This window comes from Meriones unguiculatus, chromosome 1 (assembly GCF_030254825.1).
Source record: "Meriones unguiculatus strain TT.TT164.6M chromosome 1, Bangor_MerUng_6.1, whole genome shotgun sequence".
Lineage (NCBI taxonomy): Eukaryota > Metazoa > Chordata > Mammalia > Rodentia > Muridae > Meriones > Meriones unguiculatus.
The window spans coordinates 181,848,661-181,865,809 of NC_083349.1; the positions used below are offsets into that span (position 1 = coordinate 181,848,661).

Genomic DNA, 17,149 nt, shown 5'->3' on the forward strand with positions numbered 1-17,149 from the left:
AATATTCCCATCTTCTCCCTGGATAATGCAAGACTGGAGAATGCTTTCACTTTGATCTGCCCTTTCCTGTTTTCTACATTACTTTGGTCTAATATTTTAGTTCCCCGTTGTTCAAAGTAGTCCCATCATCAATATGTATATTTTTAGCAACCCTGTCTTTGTGATACATACTGATCCCTGCACTAACAATCCTGTAGTGAACTAGATATGCCAAATTATGATATCTCACTAGGTAGAGCTACACAAAATAGCCAACATTTGATTACTTTTAGTTATAAAAACTGATTTCATCTACACACACCACAAACAAACACAGACACACCTCCAGCTATCCTAAACACGTCAACACTGAAGTCATGAGGTGCTGGCAAACAGGAAGGCGTGACTAAGGCTCGCATTCACCTTTCCCATTTGTCTAGGTTCAGCCAGAAAAGCAGAAGCTGCTCCATGTGCTTCAAGCACAAAGTCTTCAGTGCAGAGATGAACTGTAATGACACTTGGGGCTGGAGAGATGGCCCAGCAGGGAAGAGCACTGACTGCTTTTGCAGAGGACCTGGATTCGGTTCTTAGTTTCCACACTGGCCATCTCATAACTGTCTGTAATTCCAGTTCCCAGGGATCTGACACACCTTCTTCTGGCCTCCTGAAGCACTCCCCTCACCCCTGTGCCCTGCCACCCCTGTGCCCTGCCATCACAGGCACATATTAATATTAATATTTATATTTAAGGCCATAGATACATAGAGACATAGATATTTAAAAACATCTATTTAAACATATTTAAACATATTTAAACATATTTAAACATATTTAAAAACATACATAGAGACATAGATATTTAAAAACAATCTCTTAAAAAGAAAAAAAAATTCAAGACAAGATGATACAATAAATCAGAACTGTACTGGAAGTTACCAAAAGTCATTATAATATAGGATAAAGCATGAATATTAGGAGAAAGAGCAGGGTTCAGAAAAATGTAAGCTGTGTTCATGGGTGGGCTCCTCAAGGGAGATACATAGCTCACTGTTTTTATAGTAACCACACATAGGACTTTGATGAGATTTGGTGTTACTATTTTATCAATGCGTAGTTCCAAAGGGTACCTGATAGTATTAAAATCGATTAAAAAGCCTAGTCCATGGAGATACAGAAAAGTAAGGTACCTTTACTGTCCACAGTGCTGTTTGATACTTTCAGGCAGTATCTGAGGAAAGCAATGAGGCCCTGCTTGAGACTTTATACCCAGGTCTAGTTTAATATAAAGCATCAATAAATGAAAGAAATAGAAAATAGCAGCTATGTCAGCAGCCTTTATAGTGAATGAAAAAAAAAGAATTAAGAAGAAAAAGGAAAGGAAACATGACTATGCCTAGGTATGGTGGAAGAGAAAGCTTATTATAATTAGGTGGGAGAGCAGAGCCAGAAACAGAGACATCTGGGAGAGTCCAGAGTGGACAGGACTAGACTGAGGTGGGCCATGTGGGAAGAGCGGGGAGGGGAAGGGAGAGGAGAGAAAGGAGAACCGGTTGTAGCAGCCAGGAGGCCCAAAGGCACAAAGAGAGCACAGGTAACCAAAATGGCTGGATTATATATGGAAGAGTAGCCCAGGTCCCTGGGCTGGAGAAGTTTAGGGTAGGGAGCAGGGTATGCCAGCCAGGAGGGCATTGTAACAGGTCTGGACTGAGGGATTCAGGTAGAGCTGGCAGCCATGTCCACTTTGACAGGTTAACTAGGCACCTCAGCCATTTGTCTGGGGTTTGAAACTTAACAGATAGCAAATGGTAATTGTGTAGGTATTTTTGCTTATGTGAGAGGCTCCATTCAGATTCTAGAATGAGTTCTTGTCCCCCTCATGTTTCTGCAATTTCCTTGTCTCAGGATCCAGGCATGTGCCACCATACTGTTTAATGCAGTGCTGGTGATCAGTATCTGTTTAATGCAGTGCTGGTGATCAGTATCTGGGCATTGTATATGTTAGGTAAGTACTCTATCAACTGACTTACATCCTCTTTAATGACTCGAGTGCTGGGACTGGGTGGTAATTTCTGCCACTTCTTTTTCTTTTCTTAATTTTGCTTTTTGAGATAGGGCCTTTCGCTGTGGCCCAGGCTGGCCTTAAACTTATAACCTTCCTGCCTCAGCCTTCCCAGCGCTGTCATTATAGGCATACATCCACATGCCCAGCATATGGATGGCCTGAGAGGTAAGTGGCTCATGGAATGGCCAAGATTTTGTGTGGAGAGAAAGGCTGAACTAGGTCACAGTGAAGGGTGGACGAAGAAGTGGAACTGTGGCTGCAGAAGGCTCTGAACTCAAGCAAGCAGAGAAGCAACTGTGACAGTGTTGGCAAGGGGACTAAGGGAAGGTTGGGAGCATTTAGGAGTAAAGACGAAGCACTCGGGTACATATATGCAAGCACATGGAGCAAGAGAAAACTCTAGGCTTCCAGGCTCCCCCTCCTCAGAAGAGCAGGGGGTGGAGCCCAGCCTTCCCTGTGGGGGAAGAGGCCTGAGGGGACTAACCCCTGACACCCGGAGTCCCTGACCCACACACAGCCTACCCACCCATCTTCAGCTGGGCCTTGTTTCTCCAGCTCAATTCAGGATCATTTCTCAAATGGAGAGACAGGAGGGCCTGTAACCCTACAAATGCTGGCTCTTCGCAGTCTGTCACAGTGACCATAGTAGAGCAGGTAAGGCCAGCCCAGGTCTAGCTGATCCTGGACACAGTTCCTCTGACTGACTGGTTAGTGCAGAGTGTGCTGGGGAGTTGAGTAAGAGCAGGGCCTTCAGCAGACAAACAAGTGGTGCCTGTTGGCAGGCCAGTCAGCAAGTAAGTGGGGTGGTTGGAGGTCACAGGATTTGGGAGGTGAGCTCTGCCAACTCTTAGCAAGGGCTCAGGAGGCCACTTCTCAACCAGGGCAGCCTCCTGAGGCTGGGGAGTCTATTAACCCCCACAGCACCAGGAGAAGAGAAAAAAGGGAGGCTAGTAGCCAGCTGGGGTCATCCTTCTTTGACCCTCCACGTGGTGTTTGCTCAGAGCAATTGTTTTCAAGAGTACCAGGCTCCTGGAGTATAAAAGCCAAATATCTGCTCTCTGTGACCAGAACTGAGCAGGTGAGCCTTCAGGACACAGGTAGGGGGAGGGGTGGCTGCAATTGTAGGAGAGAGCTGCAGATGTGGGCTAACAGAGTGCCTGCCATGTTATGTATGCCAGCTTCTTACCCAAAAAATGGGGTTGGAGGTCGGAAGATAGACAAGCAAGGGAGTTAGATTGCATGGAGGTGGATGGGTAATCTCTGTAGTGCAGCCCGAGTTCCAGGCTCTCCACTTTGTGACTGAGGTAAGGAACAATCCACTCCTCCTGTCTGAGGAAGATAGCTCTTCCTCCCCCCGCCCCAGGCTCACCCCCACTCCATAAGTACCTAGTTAAGTTCTCTGGAGCCTTCAACATGATGTTACCTACACATTGGGGAAGGGTTATCAGGATTTGGGACTGGCAGCCCCTAGAGCAGGCCTCCTAGATCCAGTCCGTTCCTTTGCCTCTCCTCCTGATCAAGCCTCTGCCCACCTCTCTTCTCAGGGCGCATTGTGGAAAGCATGGCTGCGGTCATCACTTGGGCCCTTGCCCTTCTCTCAGGTGGGTCTTCCATCTGACTCCAGCACGGGCTTGAGATGGAGGTTGGATTGAGGAGCCTGGCCCTTAATTGTTGTCTCATCTTTTTCTGTAGTGTTTGCGACCACTCAGGCACGGAAGAGTTTCTGGGACTACTTCAGCCAGAGCAGCCGGGGCAAAGGCTTGATGGGCCAGCAGCAGAAGCTGGCACAGGAGTGAGTGGCCTGGGCGAGGGTGCCATGAGGGTGTGCGACAGCCCTGATGTGGGATAATTCTTCAGCTCTGTGGTTCACATGGAAGCTGAAGGAGCCAGTCATGCATGCACTGCCAAACACACCCCGGTCATCTTGGTCACCCTCTGCCCAAGTCTCTCCTGCCCTGCTGCTCCCTTTTCCACTGAGGTGTGGCACCTGAAATTAGCAGGCATGGTGTGACTCTTGGCATGTGTGTGACACCTTCTTGGACGGTGGTGTAGGGCTGAACTGCCCACACAATGCCATTTTGTACTCTGGATGTGAGGATGTGGTTGGCTGGGGTCAGGTCTAAAGACCCTGGTTCTGGTGTCACTCCTCCTGTCTGGGTTTCTGTAGAGTATTGGTGTCCCACAGCTTTGAGACAAGGGAGATGTTCGGGGCTAGCAGTCTAATGGCCTGGTTCTTTTTCCTTCTCCAGGAGCCTAAAGGCTAGCTTTGAGCAAGACCTCTACAATACGAACAATTTCCTAGAAAAGTTGGGTCCCTTGAGCGGGTCAGGAAAGGAGCCTCCCCTCCTGGCACAGGATCCAGAAAGCATTCGGAAGCAGCTGCAGCAGGAGCTGGGGGAGGTGAGCTCCCGCCTGGAGCCCTACATGGCTGCGAAGCACCAGCTGGTAGGCTGGAACTTGGAGGGCCTGAAGCAGCAGCTGAAGCCCTACACGGCCGAGCTGATGGAGCAGGTGGGCCTGAGCGTGCAGGAGCTGCAAGAGCGTCTAGGCACAGTGGGAGAAGACACCAAGGCCCAGCTGCTGGGGGGCGTGGACGAGGCGCTGAGCCTGCTGCAGGAAATGCAAAGACAAGTGCTGAACCACACAGACCGGGTCAAAGAGCTCTTCCACCCTTATGCAGAACGCTTGGTGACCGGCATTGGGCAGCATGTTCAGGAGCTGCACCGCAGTGTCGCTCCTCACGCGGCTGCCAGCCCCGCGCGACTCAGTCGCTGCGTGCAGAGCCTGTCCCACAAACTCACGCGTAAGGCAAAGGACCTGCACACCAGCATCCAACGCAACCTGGACCAGCTGCGCGAGGAGCTCAGTGCTTTCATCCGCGTCAGCGCAGATGGGGCAGAGGACGGGGACTCCCCGGACCCTCAGGCTCTCTCGGACGAGGTACGCCAGAGACTCCAGGCTTTTCGGCATGACACCTTCCTGCAGATCGCTGCATTCACTCAGGCCATTGACCGGGAGACAGAGGAAATCCAGCAACAGCTAGCACCACCGCCGCCTAGCCACAGCGCCTTCGCTCCGGAGTTGGGACACTCGGACAGTAATAAGGCCCTGAGCAGACTGCAGAGCCGGCTGGATGACCTGTGGGAAGACATCACCTACAGCCTCCACGACCAAGGCCACAGTCATCTGAGGGAGCCCTGAGGGTCACTCAGGTTCACTCCTCAGCTCACTGTGGGAATCCCTGCCTATCGGGCAGAGAGGGTGAAGGGTCCTGCACAGTATATGTGAGGCCACCAAAGGGACTACTGGCTCAGCCTATTCAGACTCCTCAGTTTCCCTACTCACTTTAGGTCTCCAGGTATGGTGGTTCATGCTGTTAATCCCAGCACTTAGGTGCAGAGGCAGGCTAACCTGATCTACATAGTGTGTTCTGGAAAAAAAGGAAAGCAAAACCCTTCACTGGGTTTTGGGAATCCAGCTTCTGGTGCTCATCTGGGAACCCTCATAAGTTTCAACGTTCCATGTGAAGGGAGTGGGGAGATAGTGGGTGTGGGTGTGGGGGAGAGAGACTGTCTGTCTGCAAGCCACCACGGTGCTGGAAGCCTGTGGTGATTCACCTTGGACTTTGGCTCCTGTTGCTTACTCCCTGCCTAATGGTCACTGTTACAGCTGATCCACAGAGCTCATGTGCTTCCCCAGGGCTGCTGTGAGAGTTTTTGTTGGAAGAGAACAGGAGGAGAATGTGATGCAGAGCTCATGGTGTGTGTACATTCCCACCAGCAGTGCTGCTGGTGGGTCAGAGATGGAATGGGGCAGAGCCCCTATTTCCTTAGATAACTCTGAACCCAAATAAGGAACTGAGCCCTCTACACTGTGAGGGCTTCTAAAACCCTGTAGGGAGCAAACTGTGTGTCCTCATCTTCGGTCCTCACCTCCTGACTCTCGGGGTGAAACTGACTTTTGGTTGAAATGAAATAGATGCTCATAATAGAAATTTGTTGGCCTGCTGTGACTCTCATTGGACCATGTCTGAGATCAACTGCCTTCCCACCTCGCTCCAGGACACAGCCACCATCCACTCTTACCCCTTGTATGCTCTTTTTCATTGTTTCTTTTCCATTCATGGTCTGTCAGAGGGGTCCGCTCTGGGTGGGTTTTGCCTGGCTAGACAATTGCTGTCACACTTGGCGGGTGGGGAGGCTGGTTTGCAGACCCTAGCTCTGCACCTGTCTTGTTCCACAGTCTACTCATCATAGGACAGTGTGCATGGAATTCCTGCCATCACTGGTTACCTGAAATCCCTGAGGAACCCTCTTACCCTCAATCCTGGTGTTCCAGACTCCTCACGCCTTCTTGATCCTCTTCTTGGGACCCATCAAAACACACACACACACTCCCTCTCTCTCCCTCTTCCTCCCACAGGTCTCACTTATGTAGTCTTTGCTGGCCCAGAACACACTATGTAGATCAGGTTAGCCTGCCTCTGCACCTAAGTGCTGGGATTAACAGCATGAACCACCATACCTGGAGACCTAAAAGCTCGTAACTTTCCTCTTTTATATACACACTCACTCAGTATCAGAGATCAACTGGGACCAGTAAGACTGGATGAGGTGGGCAAAAAGGAAAGCAAAACCCTTCACTACATACGTCTCTGCTCCACCCAGCACCTTTTCTTCCCAGCTCAGCCTGCTACAGTCTGCCCTGCGCAGACTGTAGCAGATTCTTGACCCTCCCCACCACAGACCCTATATGAAGCTGAGCTCCACGTGACCACACACTTGTCATCCCTTATATCATAGATGTAGCCATTTTCAGCCAAGGAACTGTGTTGTGGTCCAAGACGTGGAGAGGAAGCGCTAGAAAGAAAACTTGAAAGAAACCGATAAAGCATGGTGTTTTGTTAGGAAATAGGGGGAGATAAAAAAGTGAATGTGGTGGTGATAACAGGCAGTAAAAAAAAAAAGGCTGTGTATTTAAGTTAGAATTAGGGGCGCTGCTTAAAGGATAGAAACGGGAAACTGGAGAGCAGAATGGGAAGGAGGAGAGAAGCTGAGCAATCAGGAGAGGGGACGCAGGCAAAGTCTGGCTCGTCATTAAGAAAGAACAGTTTGGAGGAAACCGCCTAGGGGATTCGGAGGCAAGCCGGTCCCCTTGTCCTCGGGCATTTTACACAGACTTAGGGACCAACAGTTAGTCTCCCCGTATGGTGGAGCCACAACCAGGGAGCCAAGCACTGGCTTGGATCCTAGTTGCTGGACAGTCCAGGCTGGCTACGGAAGTGCAGTCTAGGAACCGGAAGTCAGAGACTACCCAAAAGACACACAGACTTCGGCCTCTTTAAGAAGGGGCGGGAACAGTGGCTAAAGGAAGTGAGGCCGTGGGAGCAGCGGAAGCCGGAAGCTGCCGCCGGGCAGCGCGTGGGGTGATGTCGGCCAGCGGGGCTGTGCAGCCGGGGCCCCCGGGGGCTGCCGTCGGGCCCTCGCCCGCTGCGACTGGGTCGCCAGCTACCGGACCTTTGTTCCGGCCCCTCAGCGCCGAGGATGAGGAGCAGCAGCCCACCGAGATCGAGTCCCTGTGCATGAACTGTTACCGGAACGTGAGTCTGGGGCGGGGGAGACCACCTAGGCGGGCACCCAGGGGCAGCTCTGAAGTACAGAGTGCAGACGCGTTAAAGTCCTTCTTCCCGTCGCTGCTTCTGCTTCCTTAGGGCACGACGCGACTTCTGCTCACCAAGATCCCCTTCTTTAGAGAAATAATCGTGAGCTCCTTTTCCTGCGAGCACTGTGGCTGGAACAACACTGAGATCCAATCAGCAGGCAGGATCCAGGACCAAGGAGTGCGCTACACCTTGAGTGTTAGGGGCCAAGAGGTGAGCGTGTCCCAGAGGAGGTACCCCACGGTTTCAGAGAACACTGGAGGACAGAGTCAACAGCTCAGGTCCGGACCATCTTCATCGGGTCTGTGGTCAAGTTTTTAGTGCCTTTCTTTGTCAGTGGCATTAGTGGTGTTGGCCTCTGCCCAGCTGCTTTGAGTGTGCTTTACGAATTTAGTGAGAGGGATGGCTTGAGCGAGCAGGGCTTTACGAGTAGTAGTCTCACCTTCTGGATAGTCTGGTTCACACCGTATTCTGAAGTATTTGGACTCTTCTGAATGGAAGGCAGGAAGAAGAAACATCTGGACCGGCATCTAAAGAGATGGTGCGGTTATTTCCCAAGGAGAAGCCATCTTGCTGCCTCTTTTGCTAGAATGTTTTCCTTTCTGTCCAGGACTTGAACAGAGAAGTGGTGAAAACAGACTCGGCCACCACAAGGATCCCGGAGCTGGATTTTGAGATTCCAGCTTTCAGCCAGAAGGGAGGTGAGTTTTAAGATCAGGTATGTGAGCTGTTCCCACATTCCTGAAATGTTAATCTATTTTCTTGCAAAGCCTGGTGCCAGGTCACACCTAGTGGCTTGTGTTTGGCCATGTAATCTTAGTGGATTCTCATTCTTTAATGTGAGTAGAAGGTTATGGTAAAAATCTCTTGAGAGTTCCTGTGAGACAGACCAAGATGTGCTTATTCTAGAACTTTTCAGTTGAAGAAAGCAAGGCCTGCAGAATTCAGGTAAAGCGCTGAGGATCGTGCAGATGTGTGATAGCAAACTGGCATTCACTTATCTTGTGTTTCCTTCACAAGCTCTGACCACTGTTGAAGGACTGATCAGCCGCGCGATCTCTGGCCTGGAACAGGACCAACCCACACGGCGGGTGAGCAGGGATTTTTATCAAATTGTTTGTGTCAAAACGGAGTCAGATTTGCATGTGGCTGAACTGTGTCTGACCAAATGTTGAGGACGTTTTTGACAGAGCACATAAAGGTACTGTTTCTCCATGTCCTGTACCCAGTGTGTGCTCAGGTTTCACCTTAGACAGTGTAACCTTACCTTGGGTTAACACCAACTTCCTGGGTATTCTTTGATATCTATACTTATTACTGTAGAAATAATGTAATGGTACATATACTCATCATTGCCCTAACTGGCTAGAGAGGCGTAACAGAATTTTGAATTTTTAAAGGAATTTATTTTTAATTATATGTTTTGTGCCTGTGTATGAGTATGTGTATGTGATGACAGATACCTTTATAGGCCAAAAGCAACGATCCCCATGGAACTGGGATTATAGCTAAGTGGTAGAATGATTGAGAAAATAAAATGATGCTTCCTACCCAGCATCATTCATAAACTTCAGATTTGCCTGCTGTATGTCACTGTGAAGTTTGGGTCCCTGAGCTCCAACTGTATGATTGATGTTGGTGATCTGATGGAAGTGATATAGGCATGAGAGGGTTGCGGCTAGAGGTCCGGTCAGACTACCAAATCTGGTGTTCTCATTCTGTTTGTGGTAGGCCATGGAAGGTGCCATAGCTGAAAGAATTGATGAGTTCATAGGCAAACTGAAGGACCTAAAGCAGACGGCTTCCCCTTTCACGCTGGTAGGTACTGAGCGGCTGCAGCTGCTTTCAATGTAAGAAGGGAGGGGAGAGACCATTGAGATTAACTGATGCCTGGAACCCAGAACTTGGAAAGTGAAGGCAAGAAGATCAAGAGTTCGGCGTCATCCTTGACTACATAGCAAGTTGTAAAAAGAACTTTTTTTATACTTCTGTTTCAGTTGTCTGGGAGGCTTACTGCCTTCTTCTAACCTAGGCCTAGTCCTTTAAACCTCTAGCCTCCATACAATGTAACCTAGGCCTAGAATGTTTTCAGCCTCTGCGACTTACTGCTTAATAAGCTCACCCTTTTTTGTTCTTACTGAGTTCTGCGCTGGCTAGTTCAACTCAGTGGTTCTGGCTCAAAGTCCTCTCCCAGCTGACTTATTCAATCTGCTCTAATGTCTTTGCTCCCCATTTTCCTTCTCATTTGGTTTTCACTTGAGTTCTGTTTCAGCAATCTGCCTTTCTATTACTGTCCCAGTAAAACTACCTTCTCTTAGTGCCATAAATAGCTTCCTTTTCCTCTCTCTTCTCATGAGAATTGGGCATATCCTATTCTATCAAGTCTTTCTCTGATTCACTACCTTTTCTGCCACTCAGTTAGACATCACTTTCAAACACGAGTGCTTCCTTCTACAAACTAACTTTGTCTTCCATGTTTGGGATTAAAGACATGTACTACGGTGCCTGGACCTAAGCTTTTCTTTACCTGAAACTTGCTCTTTAACAGGTTGGCCTTGAACTCAGCTCTACTTGCCTTTGTCTCCTGGATTAAAGGCATGTTTGTATTCTAGCCGAACCCAGAAGGTCTTTGGATGTTATCCCTTGCCAGAGCAGCTATGTTCTGATTACAATTCTTCTACAGCAGGTTGTAGGCCAGGCTGGGCTACATTTAAACCCAGTCTCAAAATACAAAAAAATGAGTAGGATCTTTGTACTGTGATCTAAAGTTGGATGGAGATGATCATATAGTCATCACTATATACGATTTGTTCTTTCACTCTCTCCTCACTTACCTTTTAGATCATTGATGATCCCTCGGGAAACAGCTTTGTAGAAAACCCACATGCACCCCAGAAAGATGATGCCTTGGTGATCACACACTACAGCCGGACCCCACAGCAAGCTGAGATGCTGGGTCTCCAAGTGAGTGCACTGTAGGAGTCAGGGGCGTGCTGGGATTGTTCTGTGTTCTGGGCTGCTTGAGGTCACTAAAGATTTACTTTGCTGTTGCTGCCACCACGACCTAGTGCACCCTATTGCAGCTGCTCATCAAGCTCACACTAGGGTTTTCGGTGGCATCACAGGAACCCAGTCTTGAGCCCTGTCCTTCCCTTGATTAGGGATTTGCTTTGGCTTCTCTCTCTGTTCCATGTGTTGGCACCTTATGGAACAAAGGCATTCTCTCCCTCTAAGCAGGGCAGGGTGTTGGGGAGGCTGAGGTCCATCTGCCAGCTTGTGGTTCATGCCTCTGTTTTTTTTAGGCAGAAGCACCAGAAGAGAAGTCAGAAGAGGAAGACCTTAGAAATGAAGTGAGTGGTGTCGGCTTTCTTTGAGGACATAGCAGGGCTGTGGCTTGAGACTAATGGCATCCAGTGTCTCACTGTCACACCTAACATGGGTGACCACCAGTGTTCCAGCTTGAATGGGTCAGTTTCAATGGGAGGGAGTACTTAGTCTGTGCCCCCATATTGTGTTCCAGGTGCTCCAATTCAACACAAACTGCCCGGAGTGCAACGCCCCAGCCCAGACCAACATGAAGCTTGTCCGTATCTTTCATCAGGCTGTTGGGTTGCTCTTCAGCTGACCCAGGCATGAACATTATATTAAAGACGGGGGCCTTCCCTTCATGGAAAGCCAGTGCTTTAACCTCGGTGATGAGGATGAACCTTTGATGTACTTCATACCTTGGCTTCTGTGTGTGGCCAGGTCTTCAAATGTTTATGAACACAGAACCTGGAGTTAGGTTGTCTCATGATGTGTTTACTTGCAGTCTCTTTGTGTGGGGGTTGGCTTTTCTTTTTCTTAGAGGAGGGAGGGGTCTTGTGCTCCAGGAAGTAGACTTCTTTAACTCCATCTTCCAGAAATCCCCCACTTTAAAGAGGTTATCATCATGGCTACCAACTGCGAGAATTGTGGGCATCGTACTAATGAGGTGGGTGGGCTCCATTGCTGGGGAAGAAGATGCCTGCTTTCTAGATCTACTTCAGGATGGGTGTGGCTGTAATTTAGTCCTTTGGGGGCTTAGTGTGAGGGAGGAACTGTTGAAGGAGTTGAGAATTAGCCTAGAGAGGAAAAGTTGAAAGATTGAAAGATGGATGAAAAGCCGGCTGACTAATCAGAGGGCTGGAAGTTGGGCAGATTGCAACTCTTAAGAACTTAAGAGAGCTGTCTGGAATCAATTTGATGGCTACTGTGGAGGTTTTAAGCCCTCCTTCCCCAAGTGTATTGCCCATAAGCTGTTTAAAGTTACTTTTGGTGGGAGAAACAATAGACAGCAAACCTGGGTCTCATACATACTAAGGTTCACTGTTAGTGAGGTACATCCTAGCCCTGATTGAATCCTTAGACTACAGTGAATGCATTGATGGGACTGAAATGCTTGTCTCTTTGAACACTCAATAGTCAAGGGTTTTTTGTTGTTGCTGTTGTTTTTTATCTTTATTTTTTAAGGTGCATTCAGGGTTTCAGGCTAATTTTGGCATGCTACCAGGGCTGGGCACAGCATTCCTATGGACTCTTGGTGTTTTTTGTTTTGGTCACTGCTGCCCTTGCTGTATTAGAAGGTTGCCAGTGCAGGTTGTTAGTGGAAACCTAAATAAAGCTGAAGTCTGGCACCAAGTGAAGCTTGGGGTCTTCCCTGGTGCTGCTCCTGACCATCATCTCTACAGGTGAAGTCCGGAGGAGCGGTGGAGCCCTTGGGTACTAGGATTACCCTCCGAATCACAGATCCCTCAGACATGACCCGAGACCTTCTCAAGGTAACATCCTGCTTAGGGGAGAGCTGTGCCCAGACAGCTGCTTCTCTCTAGAGGAAGTTAGCATTTTAGTGTTTCAGATTGCAAGGAACCCTGTAACTCCCCTGGCCTTGAGTGGCCCCGAGTAGGGTTTTTTCCCATGGTTGGAACTACAGACTCAGAAGGTGGCTCATAATCTTTCTGAGCCATGGTGTGGCTGCTTTTTAGTTTCCATTGACTGTAATGGGCTCTTCTGTGGCCCTAATGACAAGGTAGCTGATAGCTTGCAGCTGTGACTCAGTTCCAGTTTAGTATGCTATTTTCCTGTTCTGATGGGGGCGTGATTCCTGGCATTTAGCCAGATATTCAGAGGAAACTAGTATTCTGACTTTGTCCTCAAACTGTTTGGATTTGCTTTCTTTGTTCCTGGTTTAATTCAGTTTGTCTCTCTGTATGTCTGTCCATCTGTTTGGTGTTATGGGTCAAACCTGGGGCCTCTGTAATACTAGACAAGGACTCTTGTATGAAGCTATTTGAACCTTAATTTGACCTATTATCTTATAGTCTGAGACCTGTAGTGTGGAAATCCCAGAGCTGGAGTTTGAACTGGGAATGGCTGTCCTTGGGGGCAAGTTCACCACTCTAGAAGGGCTGCTGAAAGATATCCGAGAACTGGTGAGTGCAGAGTGTGACATAGATTATGTTAGCAGTTGGACTGAGAAAGAGAAAGCGTAGTTTGGCCAGGTAATAATTCAGCTGTCCTGTGCTACAGGTAACCAAGAACCCATTCACACTGGGCGATAGCTCAAATCCTGATCAGTCAGAGAAACTGCAGGATTTTAGCCAGAAGTTGGACCAGGTAAGAGGACATGGGCCTTTTTGTAATCCTAACGTCCCTATTTAAACTTTTGGGAACTACACCTTATAAACTCTTTTCTGGCAGTAATAGCATCTTCCTTCCAGGATCTTTGTAAGAGTTACCTGCTGTGTCCTCTCTCCTGTAGATCATTGAGGGCAAGATGAAGGCCCACTTTATCATGAATGATCCAGCAGGAAACAGCTACTTGCAGGTATGGTAGGCCTTTCTGATTGTTCTGTGGAGATGCATTTTCTGATCTTTATAGAATTGGTATGATAGCTTGGCTTCTAAGTCTTCGACTGGGACTTTGGAAGATAAGGAGGAAAGGGAAAAGTGGGGGTAGAGGGGATTACTAGTGTGTGAAACCAAAGGTAAATAGGACAGACCTAGTGCAGGTCTGCAATCTGAGGTACTTGGGAAGCCATGAGGATCGCAAGTTCAAGACCAGACAATTTAGTGAGACTCTGTCTCAAGACAAATAAATAAATAAATAAATAAATAAATAAATAAATAAATAAAGTGAAAAAAAAAAAAAAAAAAAAAGAGCCCAGAGTAAGTGCCTACCTGGCTAGTATGTGCAAAGCCCTAGGTTCAAAAGTGAATAAATAAGAGAGTAAGATCTTTTCTCCCTGTGTCTGGTGTCTTGCTCTTGTTTATCCTCAGCTTTCTGGTCTGCATCTCTGTGAAGTAAGGAGCAAGAGAGACCTGTGTAGAGGGTAGAACAGGAAGGCTGAGAGGTGTTAGGCTGATGGGGAGTTGATATAACTGCAGCAGTATATTGTTGATTGTGGTATTGGGTTTGAACCCAGGGCCCCATCCTTACTTTAGCATTACTGAGTACCAATGGGTCTGGCAAACTGGCCCAAGTTATGATTAAGACCATTGCTGTACTCGCTCTCTCTTTTTCCTCCACCCTCTTTATTTTTTTGAGACGAGACTTTGTTAGGTAGCCTGGCTGGCTTTAAACTTTTACTCTTCCTGCCTTAGATTCCAGAGTGCTGGGATTATAAGCAGTCACCAGCTTTGGCTACAGTTTTTATAAGAAGGCCCATATATAAAAATGTGTAAAACTGAGGATGCAAGTCATTGATTAAACAGTTGTATACCACGTATAGGGTCTTGGGTTTGATACTAATGTGCACACATACGCATACACACACACACACACTTGCAGACTATGTAGTCATGGGCACTTAGAGGGCCTACAAATCCTGTGGACTTCTTAGAAACTTGAGAGTTAGTTTCACCTGTGGGAGGAGAGTAGTGGGTTGTACAGGCACTGATAATGTGCCCTTGGCCTTGCAGAATGTCTATGCCCCTGAAGATGATCCGGAGATGCAGGTAGAGCGGTACAAGCGCACCTTTGACCAAAACGAGGAGCTTGGTCTCAATGACATGAAGACAGAGGGCTATGAAGCAGGCCCGGCCCCACAGCGGTAGCAGTGGGCAGCTCACAGGCGGGCTCCCGTGCCACTCACACCGCAGGGTTATTTATTACTATTGGAAAACAATGCGTATCCAAGTCCTTGTCCCTGGTGAGGAAGAAACTGCTTGAGCTAGAAATCTAAGCACGCGAGGTGAGCAGCTGGCGATGCAGCTGCAGGCCTACTCTGCTCCTTGACCTTCTTTTGGAGGTTTTAAGTCAGTGTGAGAAGAACCCCAGAAACACTGTGTGGTCTGCCGTCACCTTTTGCCTGTGAGCTCCCTGCCCTCCAGTGCAGGTTTGAGAGAGTGAAATACCAGGTTGCAGCAGGAAAGAACATCTGAGGGGCCTAGTGAGCCTAGGTGAAGAAGCATACATTAAAGTGATGGATTTTAAACAAAACCTGCCTCTGCATTTGTGTCCTTACCTGAAAATCATGTTGTTAGCACCCTCGGCCTGAACTGGGCATGGGAGGTTATGCCTATAATCCCAGCACTCAGGCGACTCAGGGTAGCTTGGGCCATGTAATGAGATTCCATCTTCAAAAAAAAAAAGAAGAAAAATAATTTGGTTTAAAAAAAAAACTTCAGGTGGCTACTGTCACTGGGCAGTCAGAGGTAGCATTTCATTCATTCCAACAGACTATGCTTGTCTGCTCTGAGCCAGGCACACCTGTGTGGAATTTGTTTTCATGCAGCTTAAAGTCTAGTTGGGGAAGCGTGGTGTCACATACCTTTCATTCCAGCAGAGGCAAGTGGATCTGAGTTTGAGGTTAGTCTGGTCTACAGAGCAGGTTCCAGGACAGCCAAGGCTACAAAGAGAAACCCTGTCTTGAAACAACAAAGACTAAACTGGATAATCTCTTTCACAAAACTTGGTTGGCCTCTGCTAGTAAAAATCAGAATCTGGCAGTATGAAGATGAGTGAGTCCTGTACTTCTCCAGACTTATCATCTACAAAGAAGGCTAATACTTGGGCACGGTGGTGCACACATTTAATCCCACCACTTGGGAGGCAGAGGCAGGTGGATTTCTGTGAGTTTGCAGCCAGCCTGGTCCACAAAGTGAGTTCCAGGACAGCTAAGGCTACACAGAGAAACCCTGTCTCGAAAAACCAACACTTCCTACCCCCACCAGTGACATACTTTTAAAAAACTTTTATTTACATTTCTTATATCTCTTTTTTCCCTACTCCAATCCCTCCCAACACCAGGTGGGAGAGAGAAAGAGTTGGTGGGAGAGGGGGCACAGTTCTCTTAGCTGCTTCCTGCTGGTTAGGGTGGAGTCAGTCAATCCCTGTTTCAGGAGATCTCCAACTTCTTGTCTCAACTGTAACAGCAGCAATCAGAAGCCACAGGGGGAAAGCAGCAGGCTTGTTCTTTCTCGGAGCTTCCCTACGCTCTGGGCTCTGGCATTTATTCCCTCTCTAGGGTACTCATTGGCAGCTGGCGAAGAGTTCCTCTCAGAGCCCACGAGGCAAGTAGTTCGCTGCTGTGGACTATCTGAATCAGTCCCACATCCACACCTGGGATTAAAACAAAAATATGTTTATATCCACAACACCCCCTCACACCCCCACCCCTAAAAAAAAAATGGCTAATGAAACTGAAGGCTAGGCCACAGTGTGCAGACTAGCTACTTGGGAGGCTGGGGCAGAAGGGTAACAAAATCAGGAGCAGCCTGGGCAACTTAGTAAAAGGTCAAAAGTCAAAAGGGGCAGGGGATGTAGAAATGCTGTGGAGTTCTTGCCTACTGCGTGCAAGGCCCTGAGCTCAGTCCCAAGTGCTGGATGAAAGAAAAAGCAGAATTGTGAGGAGTCACAAAACACTTTTAACTCTTCTTAACTTTGTTTTCTTTGCCACACTGACAACTCATCCATGTTATTTTCACTGGGAAGATTTTATACCATTTTCTTGAGAAAGTCAATACAGGTTTGATGAAACTATCAAATTTTCAGTCACAGATATTGGGGATGGGTCCCGTGAATGACACCTGGAATCCTGTTCCAGCAGTGTTCACCAAAAGGTATTTATGTCAATAAAAATAACTGAAATAAATAAACCGGACACTCTTACGCATTTAGCACAGCAACCATTATTAAAATGCTGTGTGGTACGCCTATGATGAGCCCTACATTCATACAGGTGTTCTTCCTTACCCTGGCGCTGAAGCCGCCAGGGCAGGATCTTGTTAGATCGTCCTGTGTCTTCTGGGCTGGAGCGGTGCCGGCTGCAGAGTGTTGCATTCATGCATTGTCACAGGAAAGCAGAACCTGCCGAGATCCAGGCACACTTCCCTCAGCCTGCCAAGGCTTTTTCAGAGCCATCAAACCTATCAGCCCGGCAGTTCCGTTGAGTCTCATTAGTAAGGCTTCCGCTCTTGGCTCCGCCCCC

At 48.1% G+C, this 17,149-nt stretch overlaps 2 protein-coding genes across 4 annotated transcripts; both read left to right on the top strand.

Annotated features, from left to right (window-relative positions):
* The first annotated feature begins 3,100 nt into the window (after window positions 1–3,100).
* On the top strand, window positions 3,101–6,035 carry Apoa5 (apolipoprotein A5). Of its 2 annotated transcripts, none has more exons than XM_021639741.2 (4): window positions 3,101–3,119; window positions 3,586–3,642; window positions 3,734–3,833; window positions 4,291–6,035. In XM_021639741.2, exons 2-4 carry the CDS (start codon window positions 3,603–3,605, stop codon window positions 5,240–5,242), a joined length of 1,092 nt encoding a protein of 363 aa, XP_021495416.1. In that variant the 5' UTR covers window positions 3,101–3,119; window positions 3,586–3,602; the 3' UTR covers window positions 5,243–6,035. The 2 variants fall into 2 exon arrangements, with proteins under 2 accessions (XP_021495416.1, XP_021495417.1); XM_021639742.2 differs by lacking the exon at window positions 3,101–3,119 and adding an exon at window positions 3,126–3,345.
* A 146-nt stretch (window positions 6,036–6,181) lies between these two features.
* On the top strand, window positions 6,182–15,159 carry Zpr1 (ZPR1 zinc finger). 2 transcript variants are annotated; one of them, XM_021639759.2, is made up of 14 exons: window positions 6,182–7,640; window positions 7,752–7,913; window positions 8,311–8,401; window positions 8,721–8,791; window positions 9,432–9,518; window positions 10,542–10,664; window positions 11,003–11,050; window positions 11,221–11,287; window positions 11,603–11,673; window positions 12,410–12,499; window positions 13,040–13,150; window positions 13,248–13,334; window positions 13,480–13,545; window positions 14,640–15,159. In XM_021639759.2, exons 1-14 carry the CDS (start codon window positions 7,470–7,472, stop codon window positions 14,772–14,774), a joined length of 1,380 nt encoding a protein of 459 aa, XP_021495434.1. In that variant the 5' UTR covers window positions 6,182–7,469; the 3' UTR covers window positions 14,775–15,159. The 2 variants fall into 2 exon arrangements, with proteins under 2 accessions (XP_021495434.1, XP_060229116.1); XM_060373133.1 differs by having other exon boundaries at window positions 13,439–13,545; window positions 14,640–14,722.
* Window positions 15,160–17,149: the final 1,990 nt, after the last annotated feature.

Coding starts and splice junctions, on each gene's coding strand:
- Apoa5 (XM_021639741.2), top strand. CDS start 3,603: ATGGCTGCGGTCATCACTTGGGCCCTTGCCCTTCTCTCAG. Junction 3,643..3,733: donor GGCCCTTGCCCTTCTCTCAG/GTGGGTCTTCCA, acceptor CTTTTTCTGTAG/TGTTTGCGACCACTCAGGCA. Junction 3,834..4,290: donor CAGCAGAAGCTGGCACAGGA/GTGAGTGGCCTG, acceptor TTCCTTCTCCAG/GAGCCTAAAGGCTAGCTTTG.
- Zpr1 (XM_021639759.2), top strand. CDS start 7,470: ATGTCGGCCAGCGGGGCTGTGCAGCCGGGGCCCCCGGGGGCTGCCGTC. Junction 7,641..7,751: donor GCATGAACTGTTACCGGAAC/GTGAGTCTGGGG, acceptor CTGCTTCCTTAG/GGCACGACGCGACTTCTGCT. Junction 9,519..10,541: donor CGGCTTCCCCTTTCACGCTG/GTAGGTACTGAG, acceptor CTTACCTTTTAG/ATCATTGATGATCCCTCGGG.